At 45.6% G+C, this 23,036-nt stretch overlaps 1 protein-coding gene across 7 annotated transcripts in view; it reads right to left on the bottom strand.

Moving 5' to 3' along the window:
• Positions 1-6,653: 6,653 nt before the first annotated feature.
• IRF2 (interferon regulatory factor 2) overlaps positions 6,654-23,036 on the bottom strand; it is a 42,115-nt gene continuing 25,732 nt past the window's right edge. For 6 of the 7 annotated variants that reach the window (XM_061474393.1, XM_061474368.1, XM_061474401.1 and 3 more), the window contains 5 exons: positions 21,882-21,928; positions 18,039-18,150; positions 14,338-14,502; positions 9,350-9,396; positions 6,654-8,008 (listed from right to left, as the gene is read on the bottom strand). In XM_061474393.1, coding sequence (XP_061330377.1) covers positions 7,697-8,008; positions 9,350-9,396; positions 14,338-14,502; positions 18,039-18,150; positions 21,882-21,928 — 683 coding nt within the window. In that variant the 3' untranslated portion in view covers positions 6,654-7,696. The remainder of the gene's footprint in view (positions 8,009-9,349; positions 9,397-14,337; positions 14,503-18,038; positions 18,151-21,881; positions 21,929-23,036) is intronic. The other variant, XM_061474382.1, reaches the window with a different exon arrangement.

Below are 23,036 nucleotides of genomic sequence, written 5' to 3'. Positions count from 1 at the left end.
CAGTTGCATAGATGTTAAAACCTGAAACAAGCCTGCACCCCGATTTACATGTCCATATTTTCTTGCCCTCAGGAGAACTGCATTCAGAAAAGTATCCTGGCTACTGTCCCCGTCAGACCTGCGCCTTGTCACATGTAATATGAACAAAAAATGACCTTTAAAATGTCACAGTGAGTCAGGCAGCGTTTGGGGGTTTAAGTTCTTTGAAAAAAGGAAAAAAGAAAAAACAAATTTGCCTGAGAGTAAAAATACAACTGAAAACTGAAACCTGACTGCACTGGCTGCGAGAGATAGCATCTTTGAACGGGCACATGCAAAAGCAACTGCTACTGCAAACATCCTCAGCACCCACCCCATTTCCTGCTGCTTTCCCGCATCTCAGGGCAGGAGCTGTGAGGGGTTAATAACGCAGCATCCCAAGCCCCCAGCCTGTTGCCTGCGTTTGGGCACTCTAAAAGTTCTCCTAAGGAACAGTCTGGAAAAACATATGTAATGGTGCTGAGTTTAAAGGGTAGGATGAGTTGTATTGATCATCTGGGAAATCTTGCACCAAATGAGTAAAGTGAATGAAGGCAATGCTACTAGTTATTTTCCTTACAAAATTAAAACAGTAACTCTGATGCCTCTCCACCATCACCCTACCAGCTTTAGCCTGTATAAAATAAGAACCCATTTCCAGTGATGTTTCACCTCCTGATGACGGTATAAATCCAGCTCTGAACATAAATGCTCTGAGGAGGCCGGGCAGTGCTGGGGCTGCAGCTGCGGGAAGCTCAGCAGCACACCTTTCAGCTGCTGATGAATTATTTAGTCTACAGGCATGTCACTGAGAGCAGAACTGGCCCGAAGGAGCCACCTATCATCAGCTACTGATCAAAAATAACACGCTGAACTCGGATAGGGCGATGCATTATGAGCTGCCACACACAGTGAAAAGCTCATCCAAGGAGCTGTGAGGTCCAGTTAATGAATTTCATGCATCTCAAGCCTGACTGCAACTTCTCCTCTTCAGAAAGCCTGGGATTCTAGACAAGGCGCTGTCTGTGGCAGCAGTCCCCATTGGCCCTCGTGGTTTCCTTCCTCCCCACCATCATTTTCAGCATTGTTGACAGAACCCCCCTGCACCTGCTGCTCTGAGCACCGAGGAGGAAACCCTCCTCCCACTGCCCGCAGAAAAGGTCATTGGGCTGGTCCTTCTGCTGCAGCATCAGCCCCTGCACTGGCCCCTCCTCGTGAAAGCCAATCAGCAACACCAATTAACAGACTGACACGAAAAGAACTAGCTTGAGGCAGCGGGGATGGAGCTAACCCAGCCTGGCGCCTGCATCACCAGCTGGGATGCTGCTGGAAGGGCACAGGGAGTGCTTTCTCCAGGCATCTGAGGATGCAAGCCAGGGGTCCCAGCCCCTGACCCTCATGCTCACCCTTCCAAGGCCACCACTGCACAGCCCCATGTGCAGCCACCTCATAGCTTCCATGCCAAGTGATGGGGAGGGAAAGGCTGGAGCAAGGGTATGTGGTAATGCCTGTTCAACCTCTCTGGGGAAGCCCCAGCTGCAAGTAGGGTGGGAGAGACAGAAAAGAGGCATCTCTTGGGTGATAGGGACATGATTTAAAGGCAAAGCTGGTTTCTGTCGGTCCAGGCAGGAGCCCTACAGCAAACTTCCAAGAAGCCTTGAGGAAACCCAAAACGTCTCCCAGGTACTTCCAACAAAAGTGCAAGTGAATCAGGATGTAAACCAAGCCTCAGTGCCTGTTCTGGTGTTGATGCATGGAGGAGAGGGAAGGAGGAGGATGGCCGGATGGTTACACACAAGCAAGAGCTGAGACCACTGATACTGGCTGGGGAGGGAAAAAGTAAGGGCCTGGGCCTAGGGAAACTATTGTCACCCATCATCATTCTGAATGGGATTTGAGTGTCTTTGTGTGTGAGCATCTTGTCTGGCTCCAGGAGGACATCAGGAGGGGCGGCTCCAGGAGGACATCAGGAGTGGCAGCCCCAGACGCCAGCAGGAAGCTGGGATATAACACTATGTGACTCATAAGCACACCTGGATACATTTATGCTTGCGGCCATTATTTCTTTTTTTTTTTTTCCCTGTTCTCCCTCACTTTTTCCATTATTCCAGTTGTGTTACACAGGGATGGTCCTGCCTTCACAGGACTCCTCCATCAGCTTCCAAACCCAGGAAAAAAAATTGCTTATGTTCCATTTTTAAACTCTCCTGGAAAAACCAGACATGGCTGGGCTTAGCTTTCCTGGGCAAGGGAACAGAGCACCTCCAAACAGCCCCTCTAACCCATCTTCCCTTCACTCCTTTGCCTGTAAATTCATCTCCTATATGCAGACATACATATTCCCCCTATGAAAACACCATCCACCTCAAGACACCATTCGCTCAGTAGACTCCTGTTTGGGATGGGAGCAGAAGAGCATGTCACGGCACACCAGACTCGCACCTTTCGAATCCCCAGGACCCTGTACCTGACCTCTTTTTTCCCTGAGGTGCTACAGAAATACTCTTCTTGCTTCTCGCTTCTCTGAGTGAGGGTAGGCTGCCTCCAGTCAGCTTTGAAAACCACAAGGAACACAAGCCCAGGCGATGGATGTGAGCAACAGCTGAGGGCAAAGGCACCCATGGTAAAAGGGGGGTGATTCCCCTTGTGGTAAATAGGCACCCATGGTAAAAGAGGGATGATTCCCCTTGTGGTACATGTGAATATACAGGAGGAGCCTGTGCTCTATCATCCCCTTTTTGCTGCATACCATCACCCCTCACTTCTGACTTCAAAGCAGCTCTCTCTGTGGCTGCAGTATCTCATGCAGCCAGGTCCCCAGCTGATACCATGGGGGCCTGGAGCTGCATGGACCAAACCTCTGATTTCCCGAGGACCTGAGACACATGCTCTCCTATGGAACCCCATCAGACCATGCTCCCCACCCCGCTCACACTGTGAAACCCCCAAGCATGGGCCCAGAGAGGCAGCAGTCTCCATCTGTGGGGATTCTCCAAACCTGACCAAGCAAGGCTCTGAGCAACCTGACCTCCCTTTGAAGCCTTGGAGCATGGGTTGGGCCAGCTGACCTCCAGAGGTGCCGCTGACCCAAAGTGTTCTACAACTCTGCAGCACGATGTGTGCTACTGGTGAAAAGTTCCTAAAGGTTTGAGAAAACACGTGCCTGGATAGAAAAGGCAGCTCTCACCAGGCCCTCAATGAGGAGAGGCGGCTGTGTAGGTTAACCCTTCAACAGGAAGCTCATAAGGAAACTGGGTGGTGGGAGAGACTGTGAGTGCCCTAACCAACAGGGTGGCTGCAGCAATATCCCCCACCACAGGAAACACCTCTGAACACAGCCTAGATCCTAAACAAATCCATCTACCCCGTTTCTGCTGCTCTGCAGATGACTTTTATCCCACCTGAGCCCCGCAGACGGCTCCTTTGAAGGGATCAGATTTAACAGAGACCTTGTTATCATGGCACCTTGCTAGCCAAGGTCCCCCGAAGGGGCCTGCTTGAGCTGTCGGAGCATGGGCAGCACCCTGGCCACAAGCCCTGTGTGTGCTGCAGAGGAGGGCCTGGCCCTTACCTTGCTCAGGGCAATTTCAGCTCACCTGCTAACCACATCACAGAGTTGCACAACAAGATTAACTATGACAGTACTCGTAGTGCTCATGGACAGGCACCCGGTTTCCAGCATTCCAGAACCAAATCGGCAGTTGGGCCAATACCGAATTTTATGACTGGATAGTTTTGCAAGCAAATGTAATTAAACATTGCATTTCAGAACGAACATCTGACGTCCCAGCCTGAAGAAATCCTCCTTTGCATTTACATCACCCTGCGGTTCACCAACTGCTTTTGGTCTGAGCAAGTTACAGCAGCATCACCAGCTTTGTGCGGTAGATATTCTCTGTAACTCCCGTGCTTGGATACTTCTTGGAAGAGCTTCAAACACATAAGCCTTGGGAAGAGGGGAATTTACCAAGTCTGCATGCCATTCCCAGAGGTATGTCCGTGTGTCTCTTGTTGTGCAGGGTGGGGGTTAGTGGGACCAAGGAGAGGGCAAGCCAAGTTACCCAGCCATCAGCATGCTGGCACCATCTCTGACATGCAACAACCAGAGGTGAGATGTGACCACAGAACTCACTTTAACTATGTAAAGGTTAATGCATGGGTTAAAGGGTTAAACTCAAAATGCCTGCCTTTCCCTGATGACTACTTCTAAGTTTCAGATGGCTGATGCTAAGAATGGTAAATCCTTCTCCTGGCAAGTGACAGTTGACATTGCAGACAAGCATTTATATACCTAGAATCACTTGGCAGCCTTTGGGCAATCATCTCTTTACCCCAGTAACCAGCTGGGCTGGCTGAAGGCAGGCTTTCACCCAAAGTCACACAGAACACACAGAAAAGGCAGCTCAGACCTCACTCCTCTTTGGCAGCCCTGTAGGAGGCCAAGCTCCATGCAGGCACCTAAGCGAGCCTGGAGAACTCAAAAAGTCAAAATGTTTCACCATAAAGGGCAAATACGTTCCCTATCTCAGATGGACACAGAATACTGAGGTCAGGGAGGATTTGTGCCAACATTTAACACCACCAGTTTGAACAGTGGGGAGAGAGCAGGCCGTGGCAGATGTAAACAGCAGCCTTCCTCGCAGCAAAGCAAAAGCTTTGAGTCAGCTCTGTTTACTCAGGAAGATGCTTTCCAGTCCCTACACAACCCTACCTCTGGGCTTTCTCTTGGCCATAACTCTCAACACTAAATCCAGGCTGTGCCAGAGGCAAAAGTCTCTCTCTGTCCACAGACTAAATACTCCTCAGAGGAGAAGATGAGTGTCAGCACTTAGTTTACATTGCATGATGCTTTCCAGCCCCACGCAACTGAGCCTTCTCTTTCCCTCAGCCCTGACACCCACCCTAGGATCAGACCCAAGCTGCAGCTTTTCCTTTCCGAAAAGAAACCCACCTCTTTCCCTCAGCCCTGACACCCACACCTAGGATCAGACCCAAGCTGCAGCTTTTCCTTTCCGAAAAGAAACCCATGAGGAGGGCTCCAACATCAGCCCTCTGTTGAATTTGGCTGCCCCTTTCCAGCCCCAGCACAACCGCAGCTCTGGGCTGTCCCTTCTACCTACCCCAAGCCCACCTTTCTCACAACAAAAGTTCATCAGATGACTCTTCTGCAGGCCTCAGGTCTCCTCAGAGACCCCCCTTCCATCCACACTTCACCTTGCAGCTCCCAGCCCTAACCACAACAGTACCCTGACGGCCAGCTGCAGGGCAGGGAACTCACTACATGATTAAAGGGATTCATGAAGCCTTGCTTGAAATATTCAAGACTTGGTTTGAATAACCTAGTCCAAGATCCTGCTTTCAACAGAAGGTTGGACTCAATATGCCCCAAGGGGTTCCTTCCAGCCCTGGCTTGCCTGTGACCCTATGAGGTCCCTCCCTAACAAACAAGGGCCCATCATCTTACAAGGGGATAAGAGATGCTGATCTTTACTGGGGCTGTTTGGAAAAACTTCCAAAACCCAAAGCAGATCATGTCGAGAATATATGAAAATCAATCCAAGTGAGCCCCCAGAACAAGACACAGCAGCCAGCCATGAGCCTCATAACCCTGCTGGTGAAGGACTAGGGATGCTGGAGACTCACTGCAACAACCCTGTGCACACACACAGGCAAAAGCTCCTTGAGGAAGATCAAACCTTGTGGCCACTGGAAGGGTCAACGCACAACCATATGAAAGGGACAGAGACCAGAAAGTTTACGTAGCATGGCTGCAACCAGTAATGCTTTTCAGCCTCAGTTCAAACACTGCTCGTGGCTTCCTCTTCCTCTCAACCCTAACCAAAGCTCTAACCTTGCCTTCCCAGCCTACCAGGCTGGGGGCTGGCAAGACTAAACTGCAAGTTTCACACGGACTTGCGATGAAATTTAGAATCCTGGCACCAGGTTAAGAACACAGCAAAATCTGTTTGGTTTCCCTTTTCAATAGCCAGCTGTGCCAGTGATATCCCGAAGCGTACAGCACTTCACAGAGTTCATGGCACAGCCTGACCACCTCCACCATCAACCCTGCAAGCCACTGCACACTCAATTAAATACTCAAGTTTCCCCCAATGAACCCAGAGGAATCACAATCTGTCATCACACTCTAGATGTGAAAAGCCTGAGGGAAAGTTTATCTGACCTCTGATTCGTTCCACTAATAAGGAGTTATTGCCTGAAACTCTGCAAAAAGAGATTTTTCTGGACAAGGAAACTGTAAGCAAGCTTAACAGAGATATATGAGGAATGGGGCAAACACAGCTGAGCCTGTGTGTTGGGTGGGTGATGGACTTTCACAAGATTCCTTCCATGAAGTGACATGCTCAAAGCCCAGCCACAGAATAACAGCAGAAGAGGCACCCCAACTCCCAGCCTCTGCACGTGAAACCAAATTTGAGTCCACCACCTTTAACCTCTAGTTCCTTTTTCTGCCTTGAGTTGCCTGGAGTTGCACTTCCTACCCTGTTAGATGGGTACTCCAGAAGTTGTAAAGACAGCTCACACTATTGCTCACTCCAAGAGGGTCTCACTCCTCTGTCAAACCCATGCCATCTGGGGCTTCTGAAAGATTAAAAAAAGAGAGACCAACAAGAGGATTATTAAAAATTTAACTATATACCATATTTATTATCAATCCACAGGATAATCTGATTGCTACATGAGCTCATAAAAGCTATTTCACCTTTACAAAATTAAAAACAAAAGAAATGTGCCACAAGGATGTAATAACTGCTGATAACCAAGGACTGAATCTGAAAATTATAAATTTGCTGTAGAAAAGATTAAAAAAAATTATATTCACTTTAGAATTTTACTTTGAATAAAATATTCCCCTGTATAAAAAATAAAAAAGCTTGCTCTGGTTAGAATTATTTTTCTTCTTCCTTTTTAAATCTGGGAATTTGCATAATATCTCTGTAATAGGTTTCTTTTCTTTTTTCCTATTGTACCACGCGGCATTCAAGCATAGCAGATTAGAAACAAACATGATAAAAGCAGTCTTAAAACATATGAAATCCACATGGGAAGTTTTAACTTCCTTTCCTTTCCTCTATTCTTTAAAGACACTTTAGCAAGAATAGCCTTGGAAAAGAATACAGGTGGGGAGGGACCTTCAATGTGCCATTAAGTAGAGCAAGGTAATAAAAGGCCTTTTGTAAGTGCTTTCTTAATAAGGTGCAGAAGCAGACTGCAACGTTGCTAGTACTGCACTATGTACAATATTCACAATAGATTTTTCTTTATTTAAAAATATTCCAGCTAGTTCACATTTTCTCTTCCATTCCGAGGCTTTCAGTTCCATCACAGCCTTGACAGCAAGAAGCGCAGCAGCACCACTTCCCCTGTGGTTGGTTGGTCCTCTTATGAAACACTGGAACCTGCGAGTGAGCCAAAGTTCTGGGGTTGTTTTCCTACATAGCAACCTTGGAAATCCACCTGGGTTCAGGTGTACATACTGACGGCTGGAGTCCTGAGTTAAAAACACTCTGGCAAGCAGAGTCGGACACAGCAATGTTTTATATTGCCAAGGTTTTACCTTAGATTTGTCTTGTGTGCGCCAAGGGATGAACCTCACCTAGAGAAACGTAAAATACAAAACCAAACAAAAGAAAGCTAAAAAAATCACACTGTCAAAGGCTTAGCAGCTCTTGACTCTCGACTGGGTGATGTCTGATGTTTTCTTGATGACGCTGGCCCGAGTCTCGCGGTCTGGCCGGCTGCTGCTCGTGGAGGCTGTGGACACTACTTGTTGCAGAGGGATGTCTGGGAAAGGGGGCCAGGAGCTGTTGTAAGGCAGTGGGCAGCTTTCTTCTTTGATGGTGACCTGGAGGTCAGGCTTGTTGGCTACAAAAGTCGCCATGCTCGGAAGCATATGAGAAGTGTTCCTCGTTCCCAGATTGCTGAGATACTGTTTGCCTTCAATGTTTCTCTTATGCCAATGAAGTCGTCCCTAGAAAAGTGGGGGAAATAGGAGGGAAGACTACATGAGCAAATGCAACTTTGAGAAGTGCTCTGAGTAACAAGATGAAGACAGAAACACTCACAAATTGCACAAGAATTACCCCATCTCTAAAAGCATAAGGCTTTTAGAGCCTCTGGCCACTGGCTTTGAATGCCTTTGCTCTCAGACACTTCCCTTTCTGAAGTGTGCTTAAACCCTAGTGGCTTGCCAGCACTCAAGAGGTTCTGCCCACTCTTCTGATGGAAAATAAAGGCCTTACTCCCAGTATGCTGGACACAAAAATAGACATGGATGACCAAACACTTCAAACAAAAGTGTCTCGTTCATTACCAGAGACAGTATGCCCTTGCCAACAGGCAGGCAACAGAAATCCAAGACCTCTCAAGCAGCACCACCCAAATTGTCAACACAGTTTGGCGAAGCTGCCAGGAAAATCACTGTCACTTGATGGTGTGTCCCCTATCACAGGCAGAGGGTCACCAAGGAAAGATGTGCCTCCAGTCCTTTCCCCATCACATATGCCACAATGGCATGTTCTGTCAGATGAGGTTTGGGGAGTCATTACTGGCAGTCTACATATGGTCTTCACCCTAACCAAGGCACAAGAGACAAAGCAAGAAGGTCAGCTGTATTGTTACACAGCTGCACACAACCTGCACTTCTCCAAGAGCTCAGGGGCTTTCTGAGGGCACAGCAGGAGAGAGATCTGCAAGAGCCCTCCTGCAAAAATGCAGCTGCAGCACAGGGCTTCTAAGTGCCCTCAGGGGACTCGTGGCATCTAGTGTACTCATGGAGATCAGCAGGTCCGGTCACTTGATATCAGCCTCAGAAGAAAAAGGCAAGTTCTGGTGTTGCAAAGGATCTTGTTCCACTGATTGCTTTCACCCAGCAATACCCAAATGAGTGCTCAGGAATGTTTTTTGCCTCACATATCTCAAACATTCAAGCTGCATTTCTACTATACGTGTAAGCATTTCCTCCAACTGCAAGAGTTCAGGAGCCACTTAAGGAAAACAAAGTGAGCACGGTTTCAACCAAGATGAAATGCTCACTACCCAGCAATGTCAGTGCATCATATTAACAAACTAGCTGGGACTATTGATGGCTCTCCAGAACATCTTATGATGCAAATTAATCTCCTTGTAGTTTGGACAGATGAGGAGGAAAGAAATTGTACAGATTCATTCTGTGACAATCATCAAAATGTCTGTCTCCCTTGAATCTTCCTGGCTTGTTTTTCTTCCCCAGCTATTAGGAGGGGGAAGAATATCCCAGGACACTGTTCTTGAGACATTGCTCCAAGGTGCTAAAATCCCAGAAAACTCTTACCTCTGCACTTTCTTCATCACTTGGAACACTGTCCGTTGTTTCGCTTTCTGTCAAACAAAACAAAACCAAAAATGAAACTTGCACTATTCTATCTACAGTAGCAAAATCCCGCTCAAGAGATCTGATCCATTTCCAACAAGTAGAAGCAAGCAGAGTCAAGTCAAACAACCAGAAAAAAACGGTTCACAATAGAGATCCAAGGGCTAGACAGCACAGCTGCACTGAACAACTGAGGTAAATTTACATGGTTATCACAGTTAGCATGGCTATACCGTGGACAAGACAGCAATGGAGAGGGATGAAGTAGATTTGTGCATTCTGAGCAGAAGGAAGAGCCTCTGGCAAGCAAGGATGCCCCCTCTTCCTGCTTCAGGCCTGGCAAAGAGCAAAGTTCTGTCCAAATCCTTATTTTATCTCCCTTCAAAACCAGCAATAACTCCATCCCAGTGGAGATAAGTGTGTTTTTGTTTCATGAACTGTTATCTCAGCCTGCCGCCTCAAGGGCTTGTTGTGACTTCTGGTGCTTCATTACTGTTATACTTTGCTCTCATTTCACTTCTGCCACCCATGCCTGCGCCCCCCCCATCTTATTTCTCAACCCTTCACCCACCACTCAAGCAAGAAGAAATGCTGCTTTCTCCAGCCCCATCACCTTCCTCCACTGTACAAGGCCTCCTTCACCGTCCTCACTTCAACCAGAGCACAAACACAGGAGCACACAGCTTCAGCAGGATAGCCATTCCCCTGCTGCTGTATCCCTCACTTGCAGAGGAGACTGAAATCCAGGAATTCTGGCTGTATTTTCAAGCCCATGTGCGTCTGAACACAGGTCTCCCAGTGCCTGAGAGTCAGGCTCCTGGCCCAGGGGCTCTGCGCCTCTGAGACAGGGCACAAACCCCTCTTTTCAGAACCAGTTTTGAAGCAATGGCTGCTGCCTTCAGCACAGCTGCCCAGTGCCCAGACCCTCACCCAGGAAAGTGGAGGCTTGGACTGCAGGTCCCCTTCAGCTCACGGGGTTCTGTACCCATGTGTCCTGTTTCCTAGGCATGTATCAGGCTACCCAGAGCATTTGAAAAAGCCGCACCATGGCTGAACAGAGAGGGCTTATCCACACCTTAAGCCAAAAGGAACACAGAAATTACAAGGTTGATGGCATAATGTGATGAGTAACTGTAGCAGGTAATGAAGCTCTGAAGTCCCATTTTCTACTCTCCATTCTGCATTACGCATTTTAGCCCATGCAGACTGCTTTGCACAGCCCCTGCATCCTTGTGACCATAAACCATGATCCTGCCCTCCCAGAGAGCAACCTGATGCTGTGCACTGGACGTAAGTGCTAGGGGTGCACAGACTACCGTGGATTGTGCCCCTCCACATCTTCAGAGATACTGGCAGTGCCTTGCTGTTCTCTCAGGCTAAGCATTAGGTTTAGGCAGAGGGTTGTAAATCAATAGTCAGACCTCAGGGTCTAAACTGCATCCAGTCCTTCTGAGGTGAGGTAGCAAGCTGCTCCAGACTATGACTTCCAAAGCCAGTACCTCCCCTACACCAGAGTCTCTGCCGCAGCATGCAAAGGAGCAGTCTGAAATGTTGAATCTAACTGTGAAGTCCTGTGAAGTTAACACTCTACAGGGCTTCTCACTCACTGACCCAGGTAAAGAGAGATGTGCCAATGTGATTAATCTGGCTAAGTAAACTATACTGGGGAGAGGAGAGGCAGAAATTAATCCATGTAAAGAAAAAATGGCCCCAGAGATAGAATCAATAGAAGGAATCCACTTACAGACAAAAAAAAAGATATTCCTTGACATGAAGAAACATGTGGCAACAAAAAAAGAGTGATGCAGCTGAAAAGGAATCTATGCTTGGTGTTTATACATAACAAAATGCTGAGCAAGAGATAGCACTACAGTTAGCAAAGCCAGGGAAACTAATCACTCGGGCATGGAAAGTTAGGTTATTTCAATCACAAAGATTATTTGAATCAGTGTCAAACACAAGAGGAGGCTGACAACAGCCCTGGTACTAAAAAAATGACTTTCACAGACATCAGCAGAAATATGAGAAAACTCACAAGGGCCACTCACACCATTTGCCTGAGTAACCTCAGAAAGGAGCTAGAGGTGGTTTTGAAATAAAACAGATTTATGCAGGACAGCTGAAACCTCAGACTACTTTTTGTTATTTTCATTTCAGAAGAGCTAAGCTAACTGTTCCAGCACAGCTGCTATGGTCATACTCTTTCCTCCCATTCAGCAGTAGCACCTGACAGAGCAGGCAGCTCAACCCAGCAAAACCATGAGCCTCCTGTTGTTCTCACAAGGGTTTGTGTGGAACAAGACAAAGCCAGAAATAGTCACAAGATGTCCTGTAAGTTTCAGGGTTCTAAGAAACCATAGACCCCTGTCTTCTCTCCTGCTTCAAGGACAAATGCATGCTTCAGAAATAAAGGTTCACAGAACAATTTGGGCTGGAAGGGACCTCAGGAAATCTATAGCTCAACCTGTTGCTCAAAGCAGGGCCAGCTATAGGACAGGGTTGGGTTATTTGTAACCTTATCCAATCAGGTCTTCAAAACCACTAAGGATGGAGGCAGCACAGCCTCCCTGGGCATCCTGCTCCACTGCCTGTCAGTGCTTGTGCTGAAAAACGTGACATTTTTTTCTTGTATCCAGCTGGACCAAGTTCTTTTGCTTCAGTTTATTCCTGCTATGCCTCATCATCCCACCACACACCACTGTGAAGAGCCTGACTCTATCTTCTCAATAACATCCCTGAAGGTAGGGGCAGGCTGCTATGAGGTCTTCAAAACCGTTTCTTCTCCAGGATGAACAAGCCTCAGTCCCTCAGTATCTCCTCACAGAGGGAGTTCCAGCCCTTTATCATCTGGTAGCCCTTCCCTGCACTCTCTCCCCTTTGTTTGTGTCTTTCTTGGACTGGGAGGCTCAAGACTGGACCCAACCCGAAAGTAACGTAACTACTGCTGAACAGAGGGGGCTAATCACTTCCCTGGCCATGCTCCTGAAAGTTGGTAGCCTTCTCTGTGGCTAGGGTGCTCTACTGTCTCACGTTCGGTTCACTGCCCACCCGCCTTGCGCAGACCTGCTCTCCATCCCATCAGCTCCAGCCTCTACTACTGCAAGTACCTCCCAGGTACAGGACTTGGCATCTGTCCTTGCTGAATTTGGTAAGGTTTCTGCTGGTCCGTTCCTGCAGTTTCTCCAGGTCTCTGATGGTGGCCTTGCCCTCAAGCATAACGACTGTTGTCCCCTCTTTGGTATCACCTGTAAACTTCACAAGTGTGTACCCCAACACCTCTTCTGCTCACTGATACATGAAACAGGACTTGGCCGAGGACTGACCCTTGCAGTACTCCACTTCTTACTGGCCTCTAGCTAGAGTAACCAGGATCAACAAGAACTGCCTTGAGATGCATTCAGAAGTATGTCAGTGGCTTGAAATCATCTCAGTGTTAACCGAGTTATGGGCTAGCAGGTCCTGGTATAGGTTAGGCCAGCCGAAGGTCACTAGGATACTAAGACAACATAAGAGGATAGCAGAAGTACTTCATCCATGTCTCATTTTCCTTATGCAGGCTTGCTGCATTGACTTTAGGGGAGGTAGCTCATGATTTGCTCATATCAGGGTGGTTCTCCTGTCACCAGACCACCCTTCTCTATCATCCCAGCCCAAGCAAATACCATGACTTCCACAAGGCCCCCCCTCCCAGCTGCTAATAAGTCAAAGCACCCTCATTCCCTGCCTTACACTTTGCAAAGCTCTTCTAAATGCTTTGGCCATTACAGACTAAACACACTGGGAGGCATAACTGGTTATTAACATGTGTGAGACTAACATTGGAGGCTATTCAAAAGAACGTAACATTATTCACTCGGACCCAAAGATAAAAATTGATAAATATGTAATTTATAAAATGTATCTGGAAGTAATTTCAGCCTAATGAGTCAAAGGCAAAACCATGTGTAAAATAGTAAATTGCCTGGGGAACAATTAATACTTAAGTTTGCTTAAAAATATGACGTTTGTATTTCTACCCTGTCTCCCGAGGTTTGCAAGTTAGCAACATGTTAAAAAAGGAAGGACAAGTTGGATCTGAAACAACTTGTACTTTTAAATGTGGCTTTGTCCTGCTTTCTATGGAAATAAGGCTTACATGATTGCAGGGACTCTATATAGTCCACATGTGCATTTATGTCTGTTCTGCCCTTACAACTTCTGAACATACTGTTGGACTTGGATAAGGAATAAATGAGTGCCAAAGGCTCTGAATTTCCTACCAGTTTAATGAAAATAAGGGGCCCTGGGCAAAAAAAGAGAAACCATTAGCACCTCCTGACTGGGAGCAGTGCAAGGGGAAAGCTTGTTATCTCACCCTTTTTTAGATATCAGTGAACCCAGAAGGAGGCAGATGTTGGAAGCCAGATGTCCACAGCTCTGCTGCTCTCAGGACCACTTGTTATCAGCCACTACATGGCTGTTCTAGTCTGCAGACTACTCGTAACAAGACAGATCTACTCCCCCAGGGCCTCAGCTCCACGGCTACATTATACAACATTAGTGCAGCCCTCAGCACTCTGTGTCCACTGCGGTAGCACTGAGGAAACAGGCAGAAGAAAGGCAGAGAAGACCTTTAATCCTTAGTAAGTCAGGGGCAAAGGGAGCACACTATATCTGCAGCACATAATTTGTACCACTGAAAACGTCCCTCTAATAAAAGATGAGAAGACCTCTCTGCATTACATCTAAAAAGGTTCTTTTTCCATTAGTCACAGGCTAAAATCTGCAGCTTACATTTCCCACCTCAGATGTGCAGAGTTGTTTCCCCAGGTGGAATGAGGACTGTGAGTTTTTGAGTTGCATTAAAAATGCAGAATGTGGATGAATATATATTTCTACCCTGGAAGAGCCTCCTTTTACTCAGTGTCTTCCAGACAAAAAAGAGTGTAAAGAAATGCTAGAATGCTTACCTGCATAGGAGGAGACAGGGGAGATCTGCAGGGGGTACAGCTGGCTCATGCTGAGGGGCTGTTCATCACTTTCTGTTGTCACTTCTACTACCTGGCAGACATCAGGAGGATTGGCAACTATCACCTGCTCCTCGCTGCTGCCATCAAGGTGAGGCTGTCCTACAACTCAGGGTTAGAAATAAAAATTGATTACTCATCACACCTCAATCCCGCTGGATCTCTAAGAGTCTGTCCTTGGAGAACACTTGGTATGTGAGTGAGTTCAATTTTGTCTCAGCACTCTCTTCCATGCCCATCATCTGCTTCCAATGGCACTTTTAAAGGAAACTCATGTGACTGACTTAGTTTCTATCACCTTCAGAGACCTCTGTTTCCTGACTTGTGATGACTGAAAATGCCCAGCTCTCCCCTGGCTCTCACACATAACACCCTTGAGCCCTCCTTGGCATTCCAGCTATCCAAAAGCTTTTGCAAGGAAGACCACAGCCACACTCCTCCTCCACCCATAAATGTGGTCTCACCAGGACATACAGACCACAGCAATCTCTCCTGATCTGGGAAAGCATCCTCACCAAGCAAGCTGCCAACATCCCATGGCCTCTGGATACTGCTCTCGTGTAAATTATGCACCATAAGACCAGAAATGGCATGCAAAAGCTGGCCACATGGTCATCTAAAACATGACTGATTTATGCATGACATGGATCTGTGAAAATTTTCTCCTCCAATTAGATTATTATTTTCACTCATCCTTGCAATACCACTGATAATATGTGGAAAGACAGTTGTACCTGTAGTCTGCAATCCCCATGGTCTGTGACAGAAAGCTACAGTCTGGTTAGTTATTAAGAGAGGGTTTTCTTATTCCCCCAGGTACCTGCTATTTAATACCAGAGGAACACAATTAATTTCTACAAAGTGAAGGCACCATGGATGATTTGCAAGTGCCCTGAAGTGCTTTGCAGACATTAATTGTGGTACACAACACCTTTCTGAAACGGGAATAATCCAAGGTACCAAGAAGCTACTGAGTCAAAGAGTAGCAAAATCCAGAATCTCACTTCTCTGGAGCTGCTTTAGACTATTTCCTCTGTCTTGTACAACTCCCCCATTAGCCCCAGCAATACGAACACATGACAACTGCATTAATCCAGCACAGAGCAGAAAGTCACTATTAGGTCAGAAGACTGCATGGTGGTGGAGCCATCTCAGAGGATGGCGAACCTGAATCCACAGTTGTTCAAGAGAAAGGGAGGGACTATAGATATTTTTTCACTGGAGCATAAAACTTCAAAAAGAGCGATCTTCATACAAACAAACTCTGTATAAACATGGTGCTGTGTTGTTAGAAATTCAGACAATACATTTTTCTCTAAACCCATGATTGGAAAAACGCAGGCAATGAAACCCAGTGCATCTTGAAATTCTTCTGTTAAGTAATACAAGTACTCTAATTATTAATTTTTAAAAAGTCAAAAGATAGCATCTGCTCCTGGATGAACTAAGATACATATACATGAATGCACATGTATATACACACAATCATTCCTGCCTTCTATCATTTGACAAGGCTAGAACACAACTTTTCAAAAGTGACAAGTTTTTCTCCCAGGGGAAAGCTGCCTATTATTTTACTTTGTGAACTGCCTTGTAACCACTAGAAAATCCTCCAAACCTAGGCATGTATTTTATGATACAATTCCAGCATAAAGAAAATCACATAAATACTGGAGAGTTGTTGTTTTTTTTTAAAGTTGAATCACTACAATTACTGGGATTTTGTTCCAGACGTTTTATTTCAACTCTATTTCACCTTTCCTGGTTCTGAAACAATCAGTCTTTTATTGAGTGGGGTGCAGGGGCAAGAGCGCACATACATAGAGTGAATTTTTATCTGGGTGAAACCAATATTGTGCAACCCTGTCAGGGTATGACCAAGCCATCTGCACTGCTTTATCTTTCTCCTCAATACCTGACGAATTCTTACCCACCCCAAGAGATAACTTGCACAGCAAAAATTACTGCTCACTTGGGCAATATGCTGCAACTTCCCATGAACTGCAGGTATGTCAGAAACACTACAGGTGCTGTTTGCCTCTCCTCTCATCCAGTTGTCTTCCCTCCTTTCTGCAGAACAGATCTATTTCAGCCTTTTCCCCTATTTACATTAAAATCCCAATTGCAATCCTAAATAAGGACTTCTCTCTCCAGCCTGCATAAGCAGCACACTTCATAAGCCATTAAACAGTGGATGACATTTACCCACCCAAGCCTTGCTGTCTTGCCCCTGAAACTGGACTCTCTGAGTCCAGAGGAAAAACAATGCCCTCAAGATGCAAATTCAGTTCTGTTATTCTGAATCTCTTGCTTGGTTTCCACAACAGACCTCTTAGATGTTGATGCTGCTACTATGAGTCCTGCCCTGTAAACTGTTGCTGAGATCTCCTAAGGTGCAACATGCATTCATCTCGTCATAAAATCATACAGGAGTTTGGGATTCACTGTACTGTAGAAAACCAAGGTGTCTGCAGCATAATGACTGTATGATGTTAGTGGGTTTTGGGGAACACCAGGTATTTTCCAAAGACTACTTTTAAATAATCTTTGTTTGACTTTAAGACTGTAAAATAAAGCAAAAGTGTTCAAAACTTCTTCCCTGGGACTGCATAGTGGCCTTGGGGGTGTTTCAGATTTCTTAATGATTCAGTCAGTAAACAGGAAGCACTAATAGTACTATAGTGCTATCCCTTCAAGTTATAAAACTCTGTGACAGCCAAAGTGACAACTGTGTTCTAACACTCTTACAAAGCAACAGATGATTAAATGAACTGCCATAAAGAGAGGAAGACTACTCACAAACTCTTCAGCCACAGAAGTACTTGAGGGGAATGACTATGCAAAGCCTTGCAACCTACGAAATGGGGATCAAAAATAGTCACTGCACATAATTTCTGCCATCTCTACAAGCAGAAGACTAACATATCTTTCAAACACTTGTTCGTCATATATAAAAGTGTAATTCTAGTAAAAATGGTATATGGGTCACATTTTTATGAGCCCTCACTGCTGTGACAACCTCAACCAAAAAGAGCTGTCAAAAAACAGCCCAATTAATTCTACTGAGAACCAATTATTCATATGCTGAGATGACAGCTAATTCCTAATGTACCAGTTTCTAAATGCAGTCTTCACTGATCCTTGTTGTTAGCTCAGTGACATTAAAAATTAACTCTGCTACTGAGGTTCCAGTAAAAAAAAAACCAAATCCCTCACTCTTGCCTGCAGGTTTAATCTCCCAAATGAAACAGTACCCTATACAAACCTTTGCTCTGAGCAATGGGAAACCACAAGCTCACTACAGCTTAACTCCCACATGACATTGGCTACAGTCTTCTCATAGCTGAGGACTACCCTGTGGAATAGGTTCATGTCAGGAAAAGCCACCTGAGCATGTCTATAAATGTTTTACTCTGGAGGGGAACCACCACACCGCTACAGTGCTGCTGCCTCTGCAAGATGGTGGGGCTGACCTGCAACCAGGACCTCATGTGGCTCAGGCTAGTGAAAAATGGGTCAACTTGACTGCAAGCACAACCTTCTCCAAAGTGCAAAATGCTGATGGCAGCTGAGTCTGGCAGAGTCAAAAGAGTTCTGAAGTCACCTGTATGCTTAGCATGTAAGAAAAGCATAGAAGTACTTACCTACAAAGTTCACTGTACTGTCAACTTCATTTTTTATACTGGAGGACAGCAAATAGTCAGAAGTGACGTCATTTAACCCATTAATCCCAAAAGATGATTCAACTGGCTCTTGCTAGAATGAAAACAGTACAGTTGGGTCAGGTTTGATTTATTTTAGGAGCCTGGACTCAGTTCATCTCTTTGTTCTGTGCCAGTAATAAATCATATTGCTTCTGCCTGCCATTATACCTCCTGCTCTCTGCTAGACACGGTCTTAGAATGACTATTTTGGTTCACTGAGAAGAAGCCAGTCTACTCATTTCCAAACCTTCTGCTTTGAGATGAAAGCTATTTTTAATGTTCAGATTTAGAGTGAGCCTTCAGAGAGCAAGAAATCAATGTGCTATTTACTACAAGAGATTAACATTTGCAACAAACAAGGAAGAAACATTGCTTTAAAATGATGCTCTGTTTAATATTCATCCTCATTCCCTTCCAAACACGCTGTATCTCTTACTGAAAGCTTCTGTACAGCAATTACTAAATCCTAACCTTAATTTTTCTCTGCAGCAAGCCTAAAAGCAAACCAAAGTGTTTACACTAAACACAGCCTTTTAGATTGCATCATAAACATTACCACAGGGCAATAGCGTTGGGAAAACACCACCTGTTCTACATAGACTGAGCTGTCTACAAGATACATCTCTGTAGGTCTGGTACACTCGAGCAGGAATCTAAAAGAACCCCTCCAGAATAGACACCAAAATGTTTAATTCCACAAACTCAGGTTTTCTTTAAAGAGCTATAAACACATCTCAAGAATTATCTACAGGTCCAACTTCCTCCCTGGTACTGGCTCCCTTACAGGGTTATCGGTTACAAAGTCTAAAGTCTTCTCTTACCCTGGTCCGGCTATGCCAGCCCTGCAAGGCAAGTTTTACCTTGCTGCTGACCCAGAGACACCCACAGAAAGGTGCAGGGCTGCCAGTTGGATGTGATGCCACACCATGCTCATTTTCACTGCTTTAAAGCATTTCGGCAAGAGAAGGGCAAATGTGAGCCGCAGGACTTGTGGTGCCAGCCCTTCACAGTACTAACGATATGAACTGTTATCACAGGGAAAAAAAACTGCGGACAGCATGACAGGCCTTTCTGGATGCCACATGCTGTGACTGTGATCCACTCAAAATGAGCTGTCACTTCGACACAAGTTTGCACCTTCCCAGCCATCAAGTGAGGCAAACACATGCCCAGTCTCCCAAGGCCCTTCTGCAAATCACAAATGTGCAAAGCTAGTATTAATGGCAACTAGGTATTTGAGGAGCCGCACCAGCTGTGTTGACCCACAGGTCAAAGACCTGGAGAGCTGGAAAAGATAGAATTAGCTGCTATTGATTCACTGAGGATCACAACTGAAGAGACAGCTAGGGCTGTATGCTGCAGCCCTGAGCCTCTGGTGTTGTGCAATGCCCCAGTAAATACAGCTGCCCCATAGGAATGCTGCACATGCAGAACTTTGCTCAGCTTTGCTGAGGCTTGGTTTCCGTGAAGTTTATTCAGTAGCCCCTTTCGAGCTGCAGAAACAAATATGCATCTTGGAACTTGGGTGATGATGCCAGATCCGCAAAGAGGCTTGGACGCTGGCACAGCTGGTGTTAAATTACCTACATTTTCAGTGTCCAGATGCCTAGCCTAAGCTAAATACATGAGGAAAGGTGTCAGAGTTGAAAAATGTCTCAATAGGGACCTACATGCATAGTCAAAAGGATACATCTAGGATAAGGCAGGCAGCTCATTCCTTTGAAATGTTTCAAAGAGCTTATTTTTATCTGGGCTATTTAGACATTTACGGCTTTTTCCCATTGTCAAGAACTCATTCTTTCAATGGAGAGACACCATTTGCCCAGAAGCTCAGTGGTAAAGAGACATTTGTGAGGCAGGAAACATGCTTGCAGCCCCCACTGCCTAATGCAGAGCAGGGATTTGGTAAGACCCAGGTCTCTCACATCCACGGGGACAAGCAGGGAGCACTCCAAGCATGCTGCTCAAGCTCAGCAAGGTCTGGCAGGGCTCCTCACCCTTACCACTGTTGCTGTGGGTGCACACAGGGTGCACCAATGGCAATGCGGGAGCTCAACATGAGACTCTTGCTATGCTCAAGTCCCTTTGCAGATCTGTACTTGGATCCTCATCTTCTCCCTCTGCTGATATTGCCCCATGGCAGTTTACCAGGCAGATCATGGAGCAGAATCCCACTCAGCTCCACTAAAGAGAGGTTTTTACAGTAACTGCAAGACATTCAATGCAAAACACACAATTTGGATCTCAGGAATTCACATCACCAAGCAAAGCAATTATAAGCAGCTTTTAATGCTCAGAAATGTGCATTTGCATTAGTTTATCCACCACCCTTCTCCACTATTAAAGCTTTCAACATTCAATAGTCAGTCTAACTGTAGCTGAGCAGGGAAGGAGCCCCTGCTTTAAAATCCAGGCATATCTGGAAGCCAGCCCGTGTACACCTTTGTCAGAATAAGGGGAAACAGACAGGAATACTACCTGGCCCCAGCTCAAAGCCCACAAGAGCCAAGTGGCCATGCCACAGTCACAGGCTGGTGAGCTGTATGCTTGTAATAGGTATCACTAGTAACTGTCTGTGCTGGAGGCATGGCCAGCTCAGCTCACTGCTCCCGCATCACCTGGCTAATGCTTCTGTGCAGCTCAGGGCAACCAAGCAGGAGGAAAGTGTTTCCAAAAGCTGTGAGCATCACCCCGCCAGCACCTACTCCCAGGTGTAATGCCACATGTACTAATCTGCCAGGCATCACTGGGACTCCCTCAGCAATGACTATTTGCGAGATTAATCTTAATGAAGAGGACAAGATCATTCAAGCACCTCTACAGCTTTTAATGCATTTAATATTATATTTCAATTGAAAGTAAGATTATGAAGGAGGGGAATTAGCAAACTGCTACTGTCAGCTTTAGCAGGCACCACACACTGCTCTGCTCTGACCAAAGGAGTTTACTGGCTCCGGCCAAACACAGGCTACCATCAGTCATGTTATAACAAGCACATGTGGCTGCATGACCCAGGTAGGATGGTTAAAAAGTGGTTCCTTCAAAGCAATTTAAAAATCGCAGGATTCTGACATGCCCTTCTGCAGCAAACACAGCTGCTAGGTGCAACCCAAAGAGAGCAACTTTACTGAAGGCTGAAAGCAAACCTTTGCAAAAATATAAGGCAGACGAAATCTTGCCTGTGTGTAATACTGAACACCTAGTAGAGGCGCTCATCAGAAGTAAGAAAGCTAGAAAACACCATGCTTTGTAGGGAAAGGTAACATCAGTCTGGGTCCATGCTCTGAACAAGCAGGAATCTCCAGCAGTGACTTTACACCAGGAGCTTTACACCTGAGGTCTTCTGACTGACAGAATAGGAACAGAAGCAGCAGCTCTGGAAGAACTCTCCTTTGCCTAAAAGAAAATGCATTTCCAATGCCTTACACACAGCAATTAATTGCTCCAAAAGGTAGCTCCATTGTTCAGAAGCATTCCTTCCATAATTACTGTATTTCTACTTACACAGACAAACAAAAGGCAAATGTATTGCTGCAGCTGCCAGTTTTCCAACCTCCAGGCATTGTAACACAAGGGCTGTGTCAACTGATGACGTCAGTCATGGCTTTAACCGCCTTCACGTTTAAAAAGAACCCAAACATCCCATGTAACTGTAGCTACTTAACCAAGCCACAAGCATGAGAGATTTGCAAATATCCGCCACAATAAACTATTGGGGCTATTAAAAAAATTTGCAACAGATTGTTTTCACAAGCTCTGCACTATTAAACAGCCACTTCTTACCTTAATTTGTTTGAATTTGTCATCCTTCTCGGGCTTCGGTTTTTTTCCTGCAACAACAGAGGAAGATTTCTTAAAGTCCTGTGTACTGCGAGTTATCCTTCACACTTTGTATATTCACCAGCAAATAGCCCCAAAAGGTGCCTCAAAATGGCAGCCCCTCCTAGGAAAGTGAGAACACACTTTGCTTGATTTTAAATCCCCTAAGGCCTGGGCAGTCAAAAATTCACCTTGAACATTCTGGCTTTGTGGTTTGTTTTTAAAGGGCTACAAAAAAAGAACTATGATAGGACTGAGGAAATCAAGGTGAAAAATGTGGAAGAATGACAAACTAAGCAGCAATACTGTAAAAAAAAGAAGGGGGGGAATATTTAAAAGGGGAAAAAGCTAAATGTATGTCTCATCACATTTGTGACACTCTCACTGCAGCTATAAAAAAAAAGGCAGATTGTTCATTGATATAACATGAAAAGAGATCACAATAAACTTCAACAAATATTTTTGTGAACAGTTGTAATCTGAGGGGGATGGTGTATTATAATTCATGCACAAGTATTTTATGCAATCATGGTGACTTGAGAATCACAGAGCTTACAACCTTCACACAATGTCATGTGCCTTGGCAGACCCTCGTGTTGCTGCCCTGCTCTGACCTGACAGACCCTGATGTGGAAGCTCAGACTTGCTACTGCAAGCTCAGCTCTACCCCACTGTTTGCACAGACATGCCCCAGGAATTTCTCCAATCTCTCTAATACAAGATAGCACTGAGAATTAGAAACGTTTGCAGCCAAATTCTTTTGCTCTCACTCACACATAAATTTAGCCACACAGAAAGGGCATGTGAGAATATATACAGGGCCCAAAATATGTCAAGAGTTTATAATAACTGCTACAGAACCCTTTCCTGATACAGCCCCCATCTACAGAATCTCAGCTTTCATGATGAACTTTTCTAGTTCTCAGAGCTATGAGAGGAATCTTACCACAGTGGGACAGGTTACAGCTCAGGGAAACTAACTGAACATAGCCCATTTTTCATACAGCTGTTAGGAAGTTCTGGGGAATATCAGGATAAAAATGTTCAGCTTCACACAGAAGTAGAACTGGCACATTTTGCAGGCCCCACAATAATAACAATGTCCCCACCACCATTTTC

The sequence above is a fragment of the Pezoporus flaviventris genome, unplaced genomic scaffold (genome assembly GCF_033815535.1).
Source record: "Pezoporus flaviventris isolate CSIRO_AGI_PZ_B2104156 unplaced genomic scaffold, CSIRO_AGI_Pfla_v1 ptg000002l, whole genome shotgun sequence".
NCBI classification, from domain to species: domain Eukaryota; kingdom Metazoa; phylum Chordata; class Aves; order Psittaciformes; family Psittacidae; genus Pezoporus; species Pezoporus flaviventris.
This window is presented reverse-complemented; position numbering and strand designations above follow the sequence as displayed.